This window comes from Eriocheir sinensis, unplaced genomic scaffold (genome assembly GCF_024679095.1).
Source record: "Eriocheir sinensis breed Jianghai 21 unplaced genomic scaffold, ASM2467909v1 Scaffold731, whole genome shotgun sequence".
NCBI classification, from domain to species: domain Eukaryota; kingdom Metazoa; phylum Arthropoda; class Malacostraca; order Decapoda; family Varunidae; genus Eriocheir; species Eriocheir sinensis.
In genome coordinates this window covers 210,262-228,866 of record NW_026112089.1, presented here as the reverse complement: position 1 = coordinate 228,866, position 18,605 = coordinate 210,262, and the positions used below count along the sequence as shown (strand labels likewise).

The 18,605-nt window shown below is 43.3% G+C and overlaps 1 protein-coding gene and 1 non-coding gene across 9 annotated transcripts in view; both read right to left on the bottom strand.

Annotated features, from left to right (window-relative positions):
- Positions 1–4,524: 4,524 nt before the first annotated feature.
- On the bottom strand, positions 4,525–4,598 carry Trnae-cuc (transfer RNA glutamic acid (anticodon CUC)). Its single transcript has one exon. It is a non-coding gene; the product is annotated as a tRNA-Glu (tRNA).
- A 6,278-nt stretch (positions 4,599–10,876) lies between these two features.
- The window catches only part of LOC126994154 (synaptonemal complex protein 2-like), a 32,020-nt gene continuing 24,291 nt past the window's right edge, over positions 10,877–18,605 (bottom strand). For 3 of the 8 annotated variants that reach the window (XM_050853403.1, XM_050853404.1, XM_050853405.1), the window contains 4 exons: positions 15,786–15,855; positions 13,734–13,847; positions 13,067–13,165; positions 10,877–11,014 (listed from right to left, as the gene is read on the bottom strand). In XM_050853403.1, coding sequence (XP_050709360.1) covers positions 10,949–11,014; positions 13,067–13,165; positions 13,734–13,847; positions 15,786–15,855 — 349 coding nt within the window. In that variant the 3' untranslated portion in view covers positions 10,877–10,948. Of the gene's footprint in view, positions 11,015–13,066; positions 13,166–13,733; positions 13,848–15,745; positions 15,856–18,605 lie in introns of all 8 variants that reach the window. The other 5 variants (XR_007748825.1, XR_007748827.1, XR_007748828.1 and 2 more) reach the window with 2 other exon arrangements.

Below are 18,605 nucleotides of genomic sequence, written 5' to 3'. Positions count from 1 at the left end.
TTGGATGCCAAGAGGGGGTCAATGTATACCAATTTCTTCCATGGGGAACATCAGGCTTCTACGGAAAAAGGCTCAAAAGTAAGATAAGAAAACTTCTGACACAATAAATAAGATTACACCTCAACAGAGAGCTTTTATAACGGTACAAGCGTGAGATCCTCGATGAGTGCCTTCAATATCTGGCCATTAGTAAAGTGCCAACAACAAATTATACCTCAACGGAGACCTTTGGCACAAGATCCTTGATGAGTGCCTTCAATATCTGGCCATTAGTAAAGTGGCAACAACAAATTATACCTCAACGGAGACCTTTGGCACAAGATCCTTGATAAGTGCCTTCAATATCTGGCCATTAGTAAAGTCAACAACAAATTATACCTCAACGGAGACCTTTGGCACAAGATCCTCGATGAGTGCCTTCAATATCTGGCCATTAGTAAAGTGCCAACAACAAATTATACCTCAACGGAGACCTTTGGCACAAGATCCTTGATGAGTGCCTTCAATATCTGGCCATTAGTAAAGTGCCAACAACAAATCTCATGATAAGGAGATTTATATGATGCTGGTGAAATCATGTCACTAAGCTGGTGGCATAACAGAGCCGGTAAGCAGAGGTGGGCAAGTGCGGTACTCAGTGCGGCAGTACCACAAAAGAAGTACCGCACAACAGCACTACCGCAAGATTTCTAAAACTAATGCACTACCGCGGACCACACTAAAAAATCCTGCAGTACTTTCAAAACTATCAAAGACGACATTTGCAGCGCGGCAGCTCACAGAAAAGGGTTTGTTTTGCAGTGAATCGGACTCAGTCAGTCATCAGAAGCAGTGATTCAATCATTCTGACTGTTCAGTTATTGTTCAAAATTAAATACTAAATAGACAGACTAAACTACCTCACTGCCAGTCTTCTCTAACCCGCGCGGTGCCGGACATTTCAAGCCGTCCGTGGTGCAGGCAGATGTTTCATTCTTTATTTTAAGCATGTTTCCTTTGTTTGGATAGCCAGGATAGCCCTTGATCTTTATTTTAAGCATGTTTCCTTTGTTTGGATAGCCAGGATAGCCCTTGATCTTTATTTTAAGCATGTTTCCTTTGTTGGGATATAGAGGATGCCTTGATCTTTATTTTAAGCATGTTTCCTTTGTTTTTATAGCCAGGGTAGCCAATTGATCTTTATTTTAAGCATGTTTCCTTTGTTTGGATAGCCAGGATAGCCCTTGATCTTTATTTTAAGCATGTTTCCTTTGTTTGGATAGCCAGGATAGCCCTTGATCTTTATTTTAAGCATGTTTCCTTTGTTTGGATAGCCAGGATAGCCCTTGATCTTTATTTTAAGCATGTTTCCTTTGTTTGGATAGCCAGGATAGCCCTTGATCTTTATTTTAAGCATGTTTCCTTTGTTTGGATAGCCAGGATAGCCACTTGATCTTTATTTTAAGCATGTTTCCTTTGTTTGGATAGCCAGGATAGCCCTTGATCTTTATTTTAAGCATGTTTCCTTTGTTTGGATAGCCAGGATAGCCACTTGATCTTTATTTTAAGCATGTTTCCTTTGTTTGGATAGCCAGGATAGCCACTTGATCTTTATTTTAAGCATGTTTCCTTTGTTTGGATAGCCAGGATAGCCACTTGATCTTTATTTTAAGCATGTTTCCTTTGTTTGGATAGCCAGGATAGCCCTTGATCTTTATTTTAAGCATGTTTCCTTTGTTTGGGTAGCCAGGATAGCCCTTGATCTTTATTTTAAGCATGTTTCCTTTGTTTGGATAGCCAGGATAGCCCTTGATCTTTATTTTAAGCATGTTTCCTTTGTTTGGATAGCCAGGATAGCCCTTGATCTTTATTTTAAGCATGTTTCCTTTGTTTGGATAGCCAGGATAGCCCTTGATCTTTATTTTAAGCATGTTTCCTTTGTTTGGATAGCCAGGATAGCCCTTGATCTTTATTTTAAGCATGTTTCCTTTGTTTGGATAGCCAGGATAGCCCTTGATCTTTATTTTAAGCATGTTTCCTTTGTTTGGATAGCCAGGATAGCCACTTGATCTTTATTTTAAGCATGTTTCCTTTGTTTGGATAGCCAGGATAGCCACTTGATCTTTATTTTAAGCATGTTTCCTTTGTTTGGATAGCCAGGATAGCCCTTGATCTTTATTTTAAGCATGTTTCCTTTGTTTGGATAGCCAGGATAGCCACTTGATCTTTATTTTAAGCATGTTTCCTTTGTTTGGATAGCCAGGATAGCCACTCAAGTATTTTTTTATTTTGACTACCACAGTACCGCACACTGCGTACCGCACTGGGAAAGAAAAAAATGGGACCGCACTACTCCGGAAAAAGTACCGCACTACCACAGTACCGCACTACTGATTTTTGAGTACCGCGCCCACCTCTGCCAGTCATGGCTACTAGGTGATGGGGCTGAAAACCATGGGATGATGGCACCAGTTAATTTCTCTAGTATAAATAGTTCTTAAAACTGCAAATACATAGGACTGAATAATAGCAACGGCAGAGTCTAAATTTATAAGGAGTATTTGAGCAATTAAAAGGATTAAATAGAGGGAGATGTTCCAGTACTTCCTAACAAAGTTAGAAGTAGGTGACCACCAGACGCGTTACTGCTAAAGTTCCGGAGAGATAGCGGTGTGTCATTATGTGCCCAGACCTACTAAACACATGTTTGGTGTGTTTGGCCCATCCCAACGTTATGACTCACAGTGGAGGAGATTCCCAATGTTATGACTCACAGGAGAGGAGATATGGTGTGTGCCCCAGACTACTAAACACTCACAGTGGAGGAGATAGTGGTGTGTGCCCAGACCTACTAAACACATGTTTGGTGTGTTTGAGCCATCCCAACGTTATGACTCACAGTGGAGGAGATAGTGGTGTGTGCCCAGACCTACTAAACACATGTTTGGTGTGTTTGAGCCATCCCAACGTTATGACTCACAGTGGAGGAGATAGTGGTGTGTGCCCAGACCTACTAAACACATGTTTGGTGTGTTTGAGCCATCCCAACGTTATGACTCACAGTGGAGGAGATAGTGGTGTGTGCCCAGACCTACTAAACACATGTTTGGTGTGTTTGAGCCATCCCAACGTTATGACTCACAGTGGAGGAGATAGTGGTGTGTGCCCAGACCTACTAAACACATGTTTGGTGTGTTTGAGCCATCCCAACGTTATGACTCACAGTGGAGGAGATAGTGGTGTGTGCCCAGACCTACTAAACACATGTTTGGTGTGTTTGGCCCATCCCAACGTTATGACTCACAGTGGAGGAGATAGTGGTGTGTGCCCAGACCTACTAAACACATGTTTGGTGTGTTTGAGCCATCCCAACGTTATGACTCACAGTGGAGGAGATAGTGGTGTGCCCAGACCTACTAAACACCTGTTTGGGGTGTGTGAGCCATCCCAACGTTATGACTCACAGTGGAGGAGATAGTGGTGTGTGCCCAGACCTACTAAACACATGTTTGGTGTGTTTGAGCCATCCCAACGTTATGACTCACAGTGGAGGAGATAGTGGTGTGTGCCCAGACCTACTAAACACATGTTTGGTGTGTTTGAGCCATCCCAACGTTATGACTCACAGTGGAGGAGATAGTGGTGTGTGCCCAGACCTACTAAACACATAACGTCCTAAAAATATTAAAGACAATTAGTCTGAGCAAAGCAACAAATAACACAGTGGAGCCATTATGGGAAGGCTGTAAAGGAGCTTTCAATTCTTTATGAAGAGTTCAAATCATTTTTCTCCCTGACAAAGATCAGCGAGGAGAAGCCCAGTGAGGCAGCAACACCATCAAGATAGTGGAAATTCACTTTACTGACAAGTTGAAGATTCTTGGAGAAGGTTCAAAGATGGAGAATAGATTAATTATAATTTTCAAGATTGAGAAATTGAAGTTTTTCTGTTGTGGGGCAAAAAGCTAATTTTAGAAAAAGGTTTCATATTAAATATAAAGACTAGGAGGAATCTTAGGAGAAAAAGAAAACATAAATAAACTTTTTTGTGGCATAATTAAGGAATTCATAAAAAAGAATAGGATCACCTCAATAATTAAGCTAAGGTTTAGGGGGGGAGGTTTCAATTGATAAAGAAATTCAGTTTAAGAATGAGTTAATACAAGTTCTTTCAATAACAATAGATCTGTGATTTGCTCCACAAATTTCTGAACACTGCCTGTAGAATAGCCCAGTCCGGTTAAAATCTTGATTGATTAAGTCGGCCTGGAATTGCATCTGCTTTAATACCTAGAGATGGGACGGTTCAGGAATGAGTGACTTTGGCTGCAGTAATTACGACCAGAATTTGGGAAAGTTTTGGAAAGTTTTGTTTAGTGGGCAGCGCAATATCTGTGGTCATATGCCGGAGAGAGAGACAGGAGGGTAAGGAATTATAGGAGAAGGGAACAGACCCCAGGAGACGGGACACAACCCCCGATCAATACCTGGTACACTGCTGGGTGGACAGGGGCGTAGGGTATCGGAAAAGCGGCCCGAATTTTTCCACTCCGCCCGGGAATCAAACCCAGGCTCTCTCGGTTGAGAGCCGAGTGTGCTAACCACTGCACCACGAAGCCCCCGCCCGAATTTGGGTATTTATTGGGAGTACAGTCCGGTTATCTACATCTAACAGACAAAATCCTGAGGCTTCTAATTCGTTAAACGGAACTATGTATCAATCAAACTCTACCTGTAAAAAATCTGAGTATTCATATCTTCATTGATGTCCGACTGTCTTAAGAGTTACTGAAGGGTTGTTGACTTCATGGAGAAGATATCGGAGGGAAGGAAGACCAATATAAATCAGAATGAAAGCGGGGAGAGATGTTCAAATTACTACTTCAATAGCTGGATTTTCTAGTATAATGTAGCAGTTAATATTACAAAATACAGTTGCTGTTATGTAGCCTACAAATGTTACGTTTACTAGTACAATTACTAATATAATATGGTCGTGAAAGAAAGTTAATTGTTCTATGAGAGGAGAAACTATCTTGGATGTTTAATTAAGTATGCTGCTCATGTTGCCATAGGTTGGTTCTAAAAGAAGAATTTTCTTCCTTATAGGAGCTATACCCATTAGCAGCGACGGGCCAAATTTGTGGCTTTACTGTGTAGCAGTGACGGGCCAAATTTGTGGCTTTACTGTGTAGCAGTGACGGGCCAAATTTGTGGCTTTACTGTGTAGCAGTGACGGGCCAAATTTGTGGCTTTACCGTGTAGCAGTGACGGGCCAAATTTGTGGCTTTACCGTGTAGCAGTGACGGGCCAAATTTGTGGCTTTACCGTGTAGCAGTGACGGGCCAAATTTGTGCCATGATATAAACCCCAAAAATAGATGATACATAATGTGATCACAAATGCTTTGATATAAATTATGAAATGGTTTGTGTGAGGGGTGATTTTTTCTCATTTTTCTCACTTAGAGGGACCATTAAGAAACATGATCCCTGCTGCTACCGGGTTAAATGTCTATCTGCCATTTTTCAAGTTAGTACTAAGGGTAATTTCTATGTATGAATGATCTGCTGGGGGGTAAGCATGCTCTCATTCAGTTGAAGAGGGTAAGAAAGGAGAAAAACAACGGGGCGGTTAAGACACGAAACCTTCTCAAACAATTAGTAATAGGAATCCTAATGTGGCTACAAAAGAAATTCTTGAGCCTAGGGATGACACCATGTTTCAAGTTGCGTATGCGTCTGGGTAATCTACGGCATATAACAAAGAAACACTCCAGCATGCAAGATGTGCTCCCACATGAGTGTCTGCGAGGGAGCCAATCAAGCACTGAACACAATCCATATCACGATACATGGTCCTGCCCTTGTGTGTCGGCCTGGATGTGGAGGCAGCCAACATTCTTTACAACAGTTTGTAATGAAATCAGGTTCATGATATAATGATAGTAATGTTAGTTTTTCAGACATTTTTGGACATACAATAATGCTATTTATCCTTATAATATGGCACTAGCCATTCCACACCCTAACTGCTTTAATGGAGGAAACAGAATCTTCCAGACAGTTGCATCACAGCCTATTGAATGATCAGTGAGGGTTAATTATTGTATATTATGTTATGTGTTGGTTGTTGGGTTTGTAACTCCATTCCATTCCATTGAGATTAGAGATGCTTGATCAAGTTGGCAGTCGGCCTCCATACCTGGGTGTAAAGCACTTCTTTGAGACGCTGTTTTGCTGGACCCTGACTGGTGGCAGCGGGAAGCTACGTAATGACGGACTCTGCGCCCACACTCCGCCCGCAAGAGGTGCCCCTGACGCTAACCTTCGGCGACGACATCCCCGGCAGCATTCCGGGCGTTTCACTACACCAGGGATGCCAACGTCTTGCGAGGGGTGAAAGTGTGGGATAAGCCGGACTACCGGGCTGTCACTACGTCAGCTGCGGGGACAGACGGCTGCATACGCAGAGCAACGAGTGCAGCTGAACGCAGAATGGGGGCCAACACACTGGACCGCCCGTCATCGACCGCTGACGCTATCGAAATCAGGATCCTGCAGTTCGAGGAACAACAATTTGGAGAGAGGCCGAGCGACTTCATGACACGGCTACAACAGTCAGGCTGGACGGCATTCGAGACAGAGAAGCGAGGCTGCACATAATCAAAGAGAAGTGGATGGAAAATGACGAGACTGCAAAGAGTTACACGGCTGTAATGAAGAAAGCCGAGTCGGCATTGTCCGCAAAGACTGCAACTTCAGCTACAGGCCAATCAGGAGACTTAGTGGGAGGTGGAATCCTTGCGCATACTACGGCCAGACAGCCATCGCTCGGTAATGGACATATGCGAGCTACCGAGGCCGGTGGCAGCAACTCGTCAATCGAACCGACCCACTCCCGGCTCTAGAGTGTCGCCTTCTCCTCCAGCCAGCCGAGGAGCAACCACACATCAGTTATAACAGGGCCGTGGCTGCTGCTACTCTTCCATAGAAGAGGCTATGTGAGAACCCTTCCTGGAAACCACCGGGCAGGATTTTTAATGACTCCCGCTATGCACGGCGGGCAGCGACACAGGGATCCTGGATTGCAAAATACGTCACTAGGAACCCAAAATTAGAAAAATATCTACTAAATCTGGGAAAAAATTAGATGAAATCATTTTTCAACTGATTTTAATAGCCAAGGGGATCAACATTTACTAAAAAGAAGATAGGGCATGTAGAGGTTGGGGAATTTTCTCTACAGGGGTCAAAGGTCAACGACCTTTTGTTAAAAGGTCCAAATTTCTATCTCGCAAATGAAACGTCATAAATGGCTGATCTTGGTAGTGTCAAAATGAACAGAATGGTGTCACAGAAAGATTTGAAATGTAACCACTTACAAAAAAACAATATATTACCTCTGAAATTGAGGTCAAAATATTCAACACGCCAGAATTTGTTAAGAAGTTATCTTATCTCAGGAGAATATAATATTTCATGCAAAAAATAATGACCCTGTTTGAGTTCCCATGGCTGCTTAAAAAAAGAGTGAATAAGTGGTTTGGAAGAGATCAAAGGTCATTGAGCTTTCTATGTTTAATAAAGCAAAACCCAAACACACAAGTCTTGATTAGTAAAGATGAGGAACACATGTTGTAAATAAGGTGTTTCAATGTATGATAGTTCATTCTGAGATGAGGTCTCAAGGGTAACAGTCTGCATAAAGTTGCCGATCCTTGGCCGAACAATTTGTATCTGTTTGAGGTTGTGCACAAGCTGGATTGCTAGGTGATGACAGATGAGAGATGTGAAGAGGATGCAGGGAAACTTCAAAGCTTACATTGGAAGGGCTAGGAGAGTCTTGTTAATACAAATAGATGACTCTTCTTTATTGGAAGCATTGAATTTGGCAGGATGCTCTTGGCCTGGACATGGAAAACAGGATGGGGGATGGTTACTTCACCAGTGAAATGGAGGAAGCATCAAAGCCACAGCTGATAGCTATGTTCAGGGAAGGTTCATTGATGGTGCAGTACTAGTGTGTGATGGAAGGGATCCAAAGATCATGAACACATGCGTACAATGGCAGGCAGAACAATATCTCATAATTTGGGAGTCCCACCAGAACTGACTGTGTGATAGGGAACAATTTCTTGCCAATGAGGAGAACAAAGAAGCATTTATCAAGACACAGCTGACACTGCACGAGGTGACACACTGGTCGTCAAGACAGCTACTGAACTTGTCAAAAGTGTGAGCACTCCTGAAGCTGTTGTTGTTGCCCAAGATTATTAATACTTCTCGTGTACCACCGACCCGTCTACTGCACAAATCTGTTCCCACTCATGGATGGCCTGTAGGATATATCGTCAGTAGGAATTAGTGACCAAACTGATCTTTTGGTCAAGTATGCATGGTCAGGCAATGACACTGTATCCATGGACACACAAAGGAGACAATCTACAAATGAGATTTTCCAAGACATGTCACCAACACATACACGAACACTAATTCCTCCCACGATGAGCTAAAACATGCAGGTGTCAAAGCAATGCAGGTGTGACATGTGGAGATACTCCTTCAGAGAAAGCTCCTTTCCTCAAATTTCAGAAGCAAGCTGCAAGATTGATCCTGATAGGCTTCACCCTAATGCAGCAACCCTGCAGCACGCCCTGAGAGTCCAGCTACAGATTGCTGTGTGGCATAATCTCAACACCTCTGTTCTTACGCCTGAGGGAAGAGGATGGGGAGGACAACAAACTTGGACCTAAGATGTTGACATTGCTCCCCAAACCTCCTTAAAGGAAGTTGTTGTAACTGCCATGAAGGGCTAGTCAGTGTAACCATGCTGCTGCTGCTGCTGCTGCCTTGTGTTCCTGCATGTGTTGTGCTCTGATGGCACACACAAATTGGACACAGAAGAACAAGAAAGTGAGGAAGAGGAAATCATTTATTTGTCAATACTTGGTGTAAGTTTAACCTCAAGTCTTTCTCAAATGGCTTCAATTTTGTATTGGCATTTTCAGCATGAATTCTCCTGTGTTTGTAAAGTATTTGTGTACAGCTCTGCTCATGATGGTGGGGATGGAAGGGCCGGCCAGATATTTGACCTGACAGAAGACAATTGCAAGCCCTTGGAAGGCTGGTTTGGCATGTTTATGACAGCCACCAAACCACACGTTACTATGATCAATTTACACCAATTTTCAGGCAATCTTTTGTGTACACATTCACGGAGGAATTGGCCATTTATTTTTATTTTTGGAGGTCCAAAGTTAGGCTGTTCTCACCCTCCCCACTAAGCATTTCCACAACAACCATTATAATTTTCTTTATCAATATTCTCCAGAAACAAAATTGGACAAAATGTACAAAAAAGGTCAATGACCTTTAGCTGCCCAGTGAGAGCCCCCACTCCCCAGCTCTTCCTTTTCTTGGAGGGGGTAGTGACACCCAGCCCTCTAGATCACTTTTCTCACATGTGAATTTAAGCAGACAGGCTTTCATTGTGAAAATCATGCATTCTTTATGTATATTAGTAATAGATTTGTGAATTTTGACCTTTGAGCCCATTTAAAAGGTCAAGATGTAGTCCCTGGAGTCTCCTCCTGGTTTTTATTCATTTCTCAGAAAATCTCCAATGATATGCATGTCCTATATCTTTTTCCATAAAGACAACTTTATTCTTATTTCTAGAAAAGGTCATTGAACTTTGATCCCTGTATAATTTCCCCCCCAACCTCTACATGCCCTATCTTTTTTTTTGTAAATGTTGACCCCTTGGCTATTGAAATCACTTGAAAAAACTTTTCATGTAATTTTGTCCCCGAGTGGATACTACACCGGAGCGAAGGGAAGGGATGTGAAAGAAAGGGATGGAAAGGGAAGGGAAGGGAAGGGATGGGAAGGGGAGGGAAAGGAAGGGATGTGAAGGGAAGAGAAGGGAAGGGAAGAGAAGGGAAGGGATGGAAAGGGAAGGAATGGGAAGGGAAAGGAAGGAATAGGAATGGAAGGGAAGGGATGGGAAGGGAAGGGATGGGAAGGGAAGGGATGGGAAGGGAAGGAAGGGATGGAAGGGAAGGGATGGGAAGGAAGGAAGGATTGGGAAGGAAGGGATGGGAAGGAAAGGATGGGAAGGGAAGGAGGGAAAGGATGGAAGGGAAAGGAAGGGAAGGGAAGAGAAGGGAAGGGAATTATGTATTATTTCAAAAGCCAATTGTTACACCTCTCTCTCTCTCTCTCTCTCTCTCTCTCTCTCTCTCTCTCTCTCTCTCTCTCTCTCTCTCTCTCTGCTGTTCACTGTAACATATAGATTTACTTGTTGAAAACATGTCCTTCCTATTTTCATGTTGGGAACACTAGGTAATTATAATGCATTTCATGTACAGCAAGGTAAGGCTGCACCCGACCCACTCAACTTAGGTAACGATCATGTATCTCTGAGAATTGCAGCAGTGAAGGCATTGTGTGTTTGTGGGTGGGTGTGGCTTACAAGCTCCCAACAGTGAAGGCATTGCATGCTTGTGGCTGGGTGTGGCTCCTAACAGCTTTGAGAGTCTCGCCCCAGGGCCAGATGTCAGGCCAGGTCACACAACACACAAAATTTGAGGCAAACATTAAGAATGACTGCAAAGGTTTATGAAGCAAATTTTTGGTGTGTAAGGAGTTAGATTCTTGTTCACGATCCTCCAAAAATCTCAAAACTCTACAGTGACTATAAATGCTGAAAATCATCCCCTTGGAATGTCCCCTCCTATCACCTCAGAAGTGTAAACATTTGTGGAAAAGTGTGTGGCCGTCACTTAATGTCCCTCATGAGATGACCTGAGGGAAATGAACACTGAGGGGACAGCAGGAGTTGGAGCATGACCTTGGAATGGAAGAAGACTTTAGCAGAATAGAGAGAGAAGGAACAATTGTAGAATGCAAATGAATCAGAGAAGAGGAAAAGGATTGAGAGAGGAGGAAGAAACAACAGAACAAAATTAACACTCACCAAATGATTCCTCTTCCACCTCCTCCTCCTCCTCCTTGTCTTCTTCTGGCAGTACCTGCATATTAAGTGAGGGATTAATAAGCTGTATAAATATTGATACCTTATAAAACAATACATTCTTTTGACTGTTGCCTAAATTCAACACAATAATATTGCAGCTCTAAGCCTGGCCCCTCAATCACTCCTTGATAACCCTGTTACCATACAACCCCCTTGGCAACCCTTAACAATCCTAGGCGGGACTTTACACACAAAACTCGCCTCACTTGGGGTCGTCCCTTCCTAACCCTGCACCTTGAAAATTAGACCCTTGACTGTGGATTTCCTACCAGAAGACCTCACCAACCTATAGGAGTGGGGTGTCTGTGGCTACAATTCAATGAAGAAAATTTGTAAAGTCCTGCAGCTTGGGAGGGGATATCCAGCACACCAATACCACATGGGAAACACTCCACTATCCACCACAGAGGCAGAGAAAGACCTGGGAGTGTATGTCACCAGGCTACCAGTGAAGGGATATCCAGCACACCAATACCACATGGGAAACACTCCACTATCCACCACAGACGCAGAGAAAGACATGGGAGTGTATGTCACCAGGCTACCAGTGAAGGGATATCCAGCACACCAATACCACATGGGAAACACTCCACTATCCACTACAGAGGCAGAGAGACATGGGAGTATATGTTACCAGGCTACCAGTGAAGGGATATCCAGCACACCAATACCACATGGGAAACACTTCAATATCCACTACAGAGGCAGAGAAAGACATGGGAGTATATGTTACCAGGCTACCAGTGAAGGGATATCCAGCACACCAATACCACATGGGAAACACTCTACTATTCACAACAGAGGCAGAGAAAGACATGGGAGTATATGTTATCAGGCTACCAGTGAAGGGATATCCAGCACACCAATACCACATGGGAAACACTTCAATATCCACTACAGAGGCAGAGAAAGACATGGGAGTATATGTTACCAGGCTACCAGTGAAAGGATATACAGCACACCAATACCACATGGGAAACACTCCACTATCCACCACAGAGGCAGAGAAAGACCTGGGAGTGTATGTTACCAGGCTACCAGTGAAGGGATATCCAGCACACCAATACCACATGGGAAACACTCCACTATCCACCACAGAGGCAGAGAAAGACCTGGGAGTATAATGTTATCAGGCTACCAGTGAAGGGATATCCAGCACACCAATACCACATGGGAAACACTCCACTATCCACCACATAGGCAGAGAAAGACATGGGAGTATATGTTATCAGGCTACCAGTGAAGGGATATCCAGCACACCAATACCACATGGGAAACACTCCACTATCCACCACAGAGGCAGAGAAAGACATGGGAGTATATGTTATCAGGCTACCAGTGAAGGGATATCCAGCACACCAATACCACATGGGAAACACTCCACTATCCACCACAGAGGCAGAGAAAGACATGGGAGTATATGTTATCAGGCTACCAGTGAAGGGATATCCAGCACACCAATACCACATGGGAAACACTCCACTATCCACCACAGAGGCAGAGAAAGACATGGGAGTATATGTTATCAGGCTACCAGTGAAGGGATATCCAGCACACCAATACCACATGGGAAACACTCCACTATCCACCACAGAGGCAGAGAAAGACATGGGAGTATATGTTATCAGGCTACCAGTGAAAGCCAAATTCGTTCCAATCGCAGTGGACGGGTTAAAATGTGCCGATACCACCGATACCAATACATCGGTACATCCCTACTGGAGACAGTGTGTGGAGGAAGACATGAGAAGGATGAACAACTGGGAGAGAGTATGTGATCATCAAGAGTGGGAGACCTGGGTTGGTATCATAAGACATTTTGGCTTCTCATATCAGCTATTTCTAAAGGTCAAAGAGTGGGTCAATCAGGTTCCAATGAGTGTTTCCTTAGGTTCACGGTACAGAAGAAGAATCAAACTACCACCAGGGCCATAAAACTAATCCTGCTCAAAACTCCAACGAATGCCTTGTCAAATATGTGAACTTGGGCGACGGAATGTTTAGCTATACGGCCCCTAGTCACCTAGCAACTACCTGACTGACTCACCGGGTGGGAGGGCTGGGGCGTGCTCTCCACCTGGCACAGGATGAGGATGGAGGAGGTGCCCAGGTTGAAGTCAATCCAAACCCTCGGGTAACTCACACTCTGTGGGCCGCAGGAAGAAAAGGATGATCAGTAGGCATTGAAAAAAATATATCAAAATTGTGAAAACTTTTTATTTTTTATTTTTACAGCAAAGGGAGGCAGCTCAAAGGCAATAAGGGGGGGGAGAGAGAGAGAGAGAGAGAGAGAGAGAGAGAGAGAAAAGTTTTGTTTAGTGAACGCAACATCTGTGGTCATATGCTGGAGAGAGACAAGAGGGGAAGGAATTATAGAAGGGAACAGACCCCAGGAGACGGGACACAACATCTGTGGTCATATGCCGGAGAGAGACAAGAGGGGAAGGAATTATAGGAGAAGGGAACAGACCCCAGGAGACGGGACACAACCCCCGATTAATACCTGGTACACTGCTGGGTGGACAGGGGCTACGTAGGGTATTGGAAAAGCCGCCCAAATTTTTCCACTCCACTCGGGAATTGAACCCGGGCTCTCTCGGTTGTGCGCCGAGTGTGTGAACCACTGCACCACGAAGACCCCATAAAAAAAAAAATAATAAATAAATAAATAAAAATCATTAACATTCGTAGTAATAACAGCAGCAGCAGCATACCTTAGGCTTGCACAGCTTGAGGTTCCCAATGTGCATAGTGTAGCAGGGCACGGCGAACACCTGTCGACTGCCCCCAAGCGTGCTGTTGTAGGCCTTCAGGGAGTGTCGGCAGTGCTGGAAGGGGGGCAAACAGGTCACTCACTATACATACACACACACACACACCAAAAAAAAAATAATTAACCTGGTAGCAGCTGGGATCATGTTTCTTAATGGTCCCTCTAAGCGAGAAAATGAGAAAAAATCACCCCTCACACAAACCATTTCATAATATATATCAAAGCATTTGTGATCAGTTTATGTGTCATCTTTTTGGGGGGTTTATATCATGGCACAAATTTGTCCATTCGCTGCAACACGGTAAAGTCACAAATTAGGCCCGTCGCTGCTACATGGTAAAGCCACAAATTTGGCCCATCGCTGCTACACGGTAAAGCCACAAATTTGGCCCGTCGCTGCTACATGGTAAAGCCACAAATTTGGCCCATCGCTGCTACACGGTAAAGCCACAAATTTGGCCCGTCGCTGCTACACGGTAAAGCCACAAATTTGGCCCATCGCTGCTACACGGTAAAGCCACAAATTTGGCCCGTCGCTGCTACACGGTAAAGACACAAATTTGGCCTGTCGCTGCTACACGGTAAAGCCACAAATTTGGCCCATCGCTGCTACACGGTAAAGCCACAAATTTGGCCCGTCGCTGCTACACAGTAAAGCCACAAATCTGGCCCATCGCTGCTACACGGTTAAATCACAACAAAATAAAGTCACTATACTCTAACTTGAGCTCTGTGGCTTGGGCCGGGGAAACCTCCATTGTTGACAGATCTAGCGATGACCTGCACATGGCAATCTGTCTCACTGTTATTCCGTACGTTATCTATTTGTGGAATATACACATAGTCACAATACGACTGCATGGTGTTATGAATGGCTTGGGATTACAGGGAAAGACAACGACTGAGTCACGCCCAGTCCTGACCGAGGTCAGACGTGGGTCATGGCGCTCCGCATGGAGTAGCCCGGGGCCAGCCTGTTGGCCTCTCCCCTTCCCCTCCAGCCCCCTCTCCCCTTTCATCAAGAAACCTACTTCCAGAATCACTACATAGCAAGTTAATTTTTTTGTGACTAAGTGAAATCATGGTGACAGTCTGACAGACAGTGAGTGGAGTGCGTGTGTGGTATCGGGATCGCCGAGTGTGTCGCCGCCGCGGCCTTCCATCAGGCCCCTGCCGACTCCCCGAGGTCTCCCCAGGCCCGCCCATCCTGCTGTTGAAGTCTGGTCAGGTGCAGTGCAGTGGAGGACTCGTCACTCAGGTGGGGGCAATGAGCAGGCTGCTCACCACCGAGGCTGTGCAGTCTGTTCCCAGGCACAGCAGCGAGTCTTCACATCTGTCTCGCCACCTGTGTTGGATTAGCACTCCACCGCTAAGCCCCTTTCTGAGTGACCGTCGATACCGCCTCTACCTGCTCTCTGGCCACCTGCTGCTACCTGACCCAGCATTGTGACCTGGGGATGACCTCGGATTAACACCTACTCGCCTTCCAGAGGAGGATTACCTTCCCGCCTCATTGCTCTACCACACCGCACTCCTCCACCTCTTCACCCCTCAAGCATCATCACTACTTTCCCTCCGTTAATGTAAATCACAAACCCCCACACCCCTTTCATATTGTATTTTTCTTTATGGTTGCACTGTATATTAATATGTACATTTTCAGCTTAACGGCTGCAATTTCCTGAATAAACTGATTATTATTATTATTATTATTATTATTATAAGTTAAAATCGATAGACTATTGTAAAAAAACTTGAAATAAATCTTTTTGCCATTAACCAAGGCCATCTAGAGGGGGAGGCCTCTTCACGGGGGGGTAGGCCGTGACGTAGGCCAAGTAGTGCCAGGTAGTGTCGGGTCAGCTGCGGTCAGGAGAGGTCACGCTCTCTGTTTTGTGCATTATTGACTCTGAAAACAGTGAAAAACTTGTTAACATTGTTTCTGCCTCTTACCCAGATAACAATACTGCCATACAAGTGCTGTGTGCCTTACTGGGAGGGAATCTTCAAAACTGGACCCAGAGTGATGGTGTTTTCCTTCCCACAAGACGAGGAGGCGTGCGCTGCGTGCCACAAACAAACGGGTGAAGCAGCTGCTGCATGATAACATGTTCAGCACAGTGAGACAGTTAGTACAGTCAGCAGGTACAAAACCCATTACGGCTGTATTAAATGATGAGGGTTTGTCAGGCATCATAACAGCCAATAATATAGTTCATAAAATAGCCTGTGTTACACATGTATTATTATATATGAGTATTCCTGATGTGAATACATGAATATGATGCGTTATGAGAGGAATGTGACTGTGATATGATTATGTATATGGTGTGACTAATCACTGATGAATACAGTATGAACATGATGTGGTTCTTTACATATGCTAGGCATAATGTGTGTGAAAAAAGAATAACATGATATAATTATATGAATATAAACATTAAACATGGATATCAATATACTAGATGCAATACATACGAATATATGATATGAATAAAATATGCTTATATGAGACGAATGAAAAATGCATATGAATAACTATAACTATAACTATAACTATAACTATAACTATATATATATATATATATATATATATATATATATATATATATATATATATATATATATATATATATATATATATATATATATATATATATATATAGCATGTTAGTGAGATGTGATAGGGTGTTATGAATATGATGTTATTAGTAGTATTTGCTAGGGCAAGGATACAATGAAAAACATGTTATCTGACATGAATGTGTTATATTGAGTATATATGAATTTGAATATCATACAATGGTATCCATATATAAATGATATGATATGAATATTACAACCGCTTGCAATAAACGGCAAAGCCTTGCTTCATGGCAAGGTATCCGTACCATTATACTGTGTGTGTGTGTGTGTGTGTGTGTGTGTGTGTGTGTGTGTGTGTGTGTGTGTGTGTTAGACATGAATTATACTGTACCATTATACTGTGTGTGTGTGTGTGTGTGTGTGTGTGTGTGTGTGTGTGTGTGTTAGACATCATTTATACTGTACCATTATAGTGTGTGTGTGTGTGTGTGTGTGTGTGTGTGTGTGTGTGTGTGTGTTAGACATCAATTATACTGTACCATTATACTGTGTGTGTGTGTGTGTGTGTGTGTGTGTTGAACATGAATTACACTGTACCATTTTACTGTGTGTGTGTGTGTGTGTGTGTGTGTGTGTGTGTGTGTGTGTGTGTGTGTTAGATATGAGTTATACCGTACCATTATACTGTGTGTGTGTGTGTGTGTGTGTGTGTGTGTGTGTTAGACATCAATTATACTGTACCATTATACTGTGTGTGTGTGTGTGTGTGTGTGTGTGTGTGTGTGTGTGTGTTAGACATCAATTATACTGTACCATTATACTGTGTGTGTGTGTGTGTGTGTGTGTGTGTGTGTGTGTGTGTTAGACATCAATTATACTGTACCATTATACTGTGTGTGTGTGTGTGTGTGTGTGTGTTGAACATGAATTACACTGTACCATTTTACTGTGTGTGTGTGTGTGTGTGTGTGTGTGTGTGTGTGTTAGATATGAGTTATACCGTACCATTATACTGTGTGTGTGTGTGTGTGTGTGTGTGTGTGTGTGTGTGTGTGTGTGTGTGTGTGTGTTAGACATCAATTATACTGTACCATTATACTGTGTGTGTGTGTGTGTGTGTGTGTTAGACATTAATTATACTGTACCATTATACTGTGTGTGTGTGTGTGTGTGTGTGTGTGTGTGTGTGTGTGTGTGTGTGTGTGTGTTAGACATCAATTATACTGTACCATTATACTGTGTGTGTGTGTGTGTGTGTGTGTGTGTTGAACATGAATTACACTGTACCATTTTACTGTGTGTGTGTGTGTGTGTGTGTTAGATATGAGTTATACCGTACCATTATACTGTGTGTGTGTGTGTGTGTGTGTGTGTGTGTGTTAGATATGAGTTATACCGTACCATTATACTGTGTGTGTGTGTGTGTGTGTGTGTTAGACATGAATTATACTGTACCATTATACTGTGTGTGTGTGTGTGTGTTAGACATGAATTATACTGTACCATTATACTGTGTGTGTGTGTGTGTGTGTTAGACATGAATTATACTGTACCATTATACTGTGTGTGTGTGTGTGTGTGTTAGACATGAATTATACAGTACCATTATACTGTGTGTGTGTGTGTGTGTGTGTGTGTGTTAGACATGAATTATACTGTACCATTATAATGTGTGTGTGTGTGTGTGTGTGTGTGTGTGTGTGTGTGTGTGTTAGACATGAATTATACTGTACCATTATACTGTGTGTGTGTGTGTGTGTGTGTGTGTTAGACATGAATTATACTGTACCATTATACTGTGTGTGTGTGTGTGTGTGTGTGTGTGTGTGTGTGTTAGATATGAATTATACTGTACCATTATACTGTGTGTGTGTGTGTGTGTGTGTTAGACATGAATTATACTGTACCATTATACTGTGTGTGTGTGTGTGTGTGTGTGTGTGTTAGACATGAATTATACTGTACCATTATACTGTGTGTGTGTGTGTGTGTGTGTGTGTGTGTGTGTGTGTGTGTGTGTGTGTGTGTGTGTGTTAGACATGAATTATACTGTACCATTATGCTGTGTGTGTGTGTGTGTGTGTGTGTGTGTGTGTGTGTGTGTGTGTTAGACATGAATTATACTGTACCATTATACTGTGTGTGTGTGTGTGTGTGTGTTAGATATGAGTTATACCGTACCATTATACTGTGTGTGTGTGTGTGTGTGTGTGTGTGTGTGTGTGTG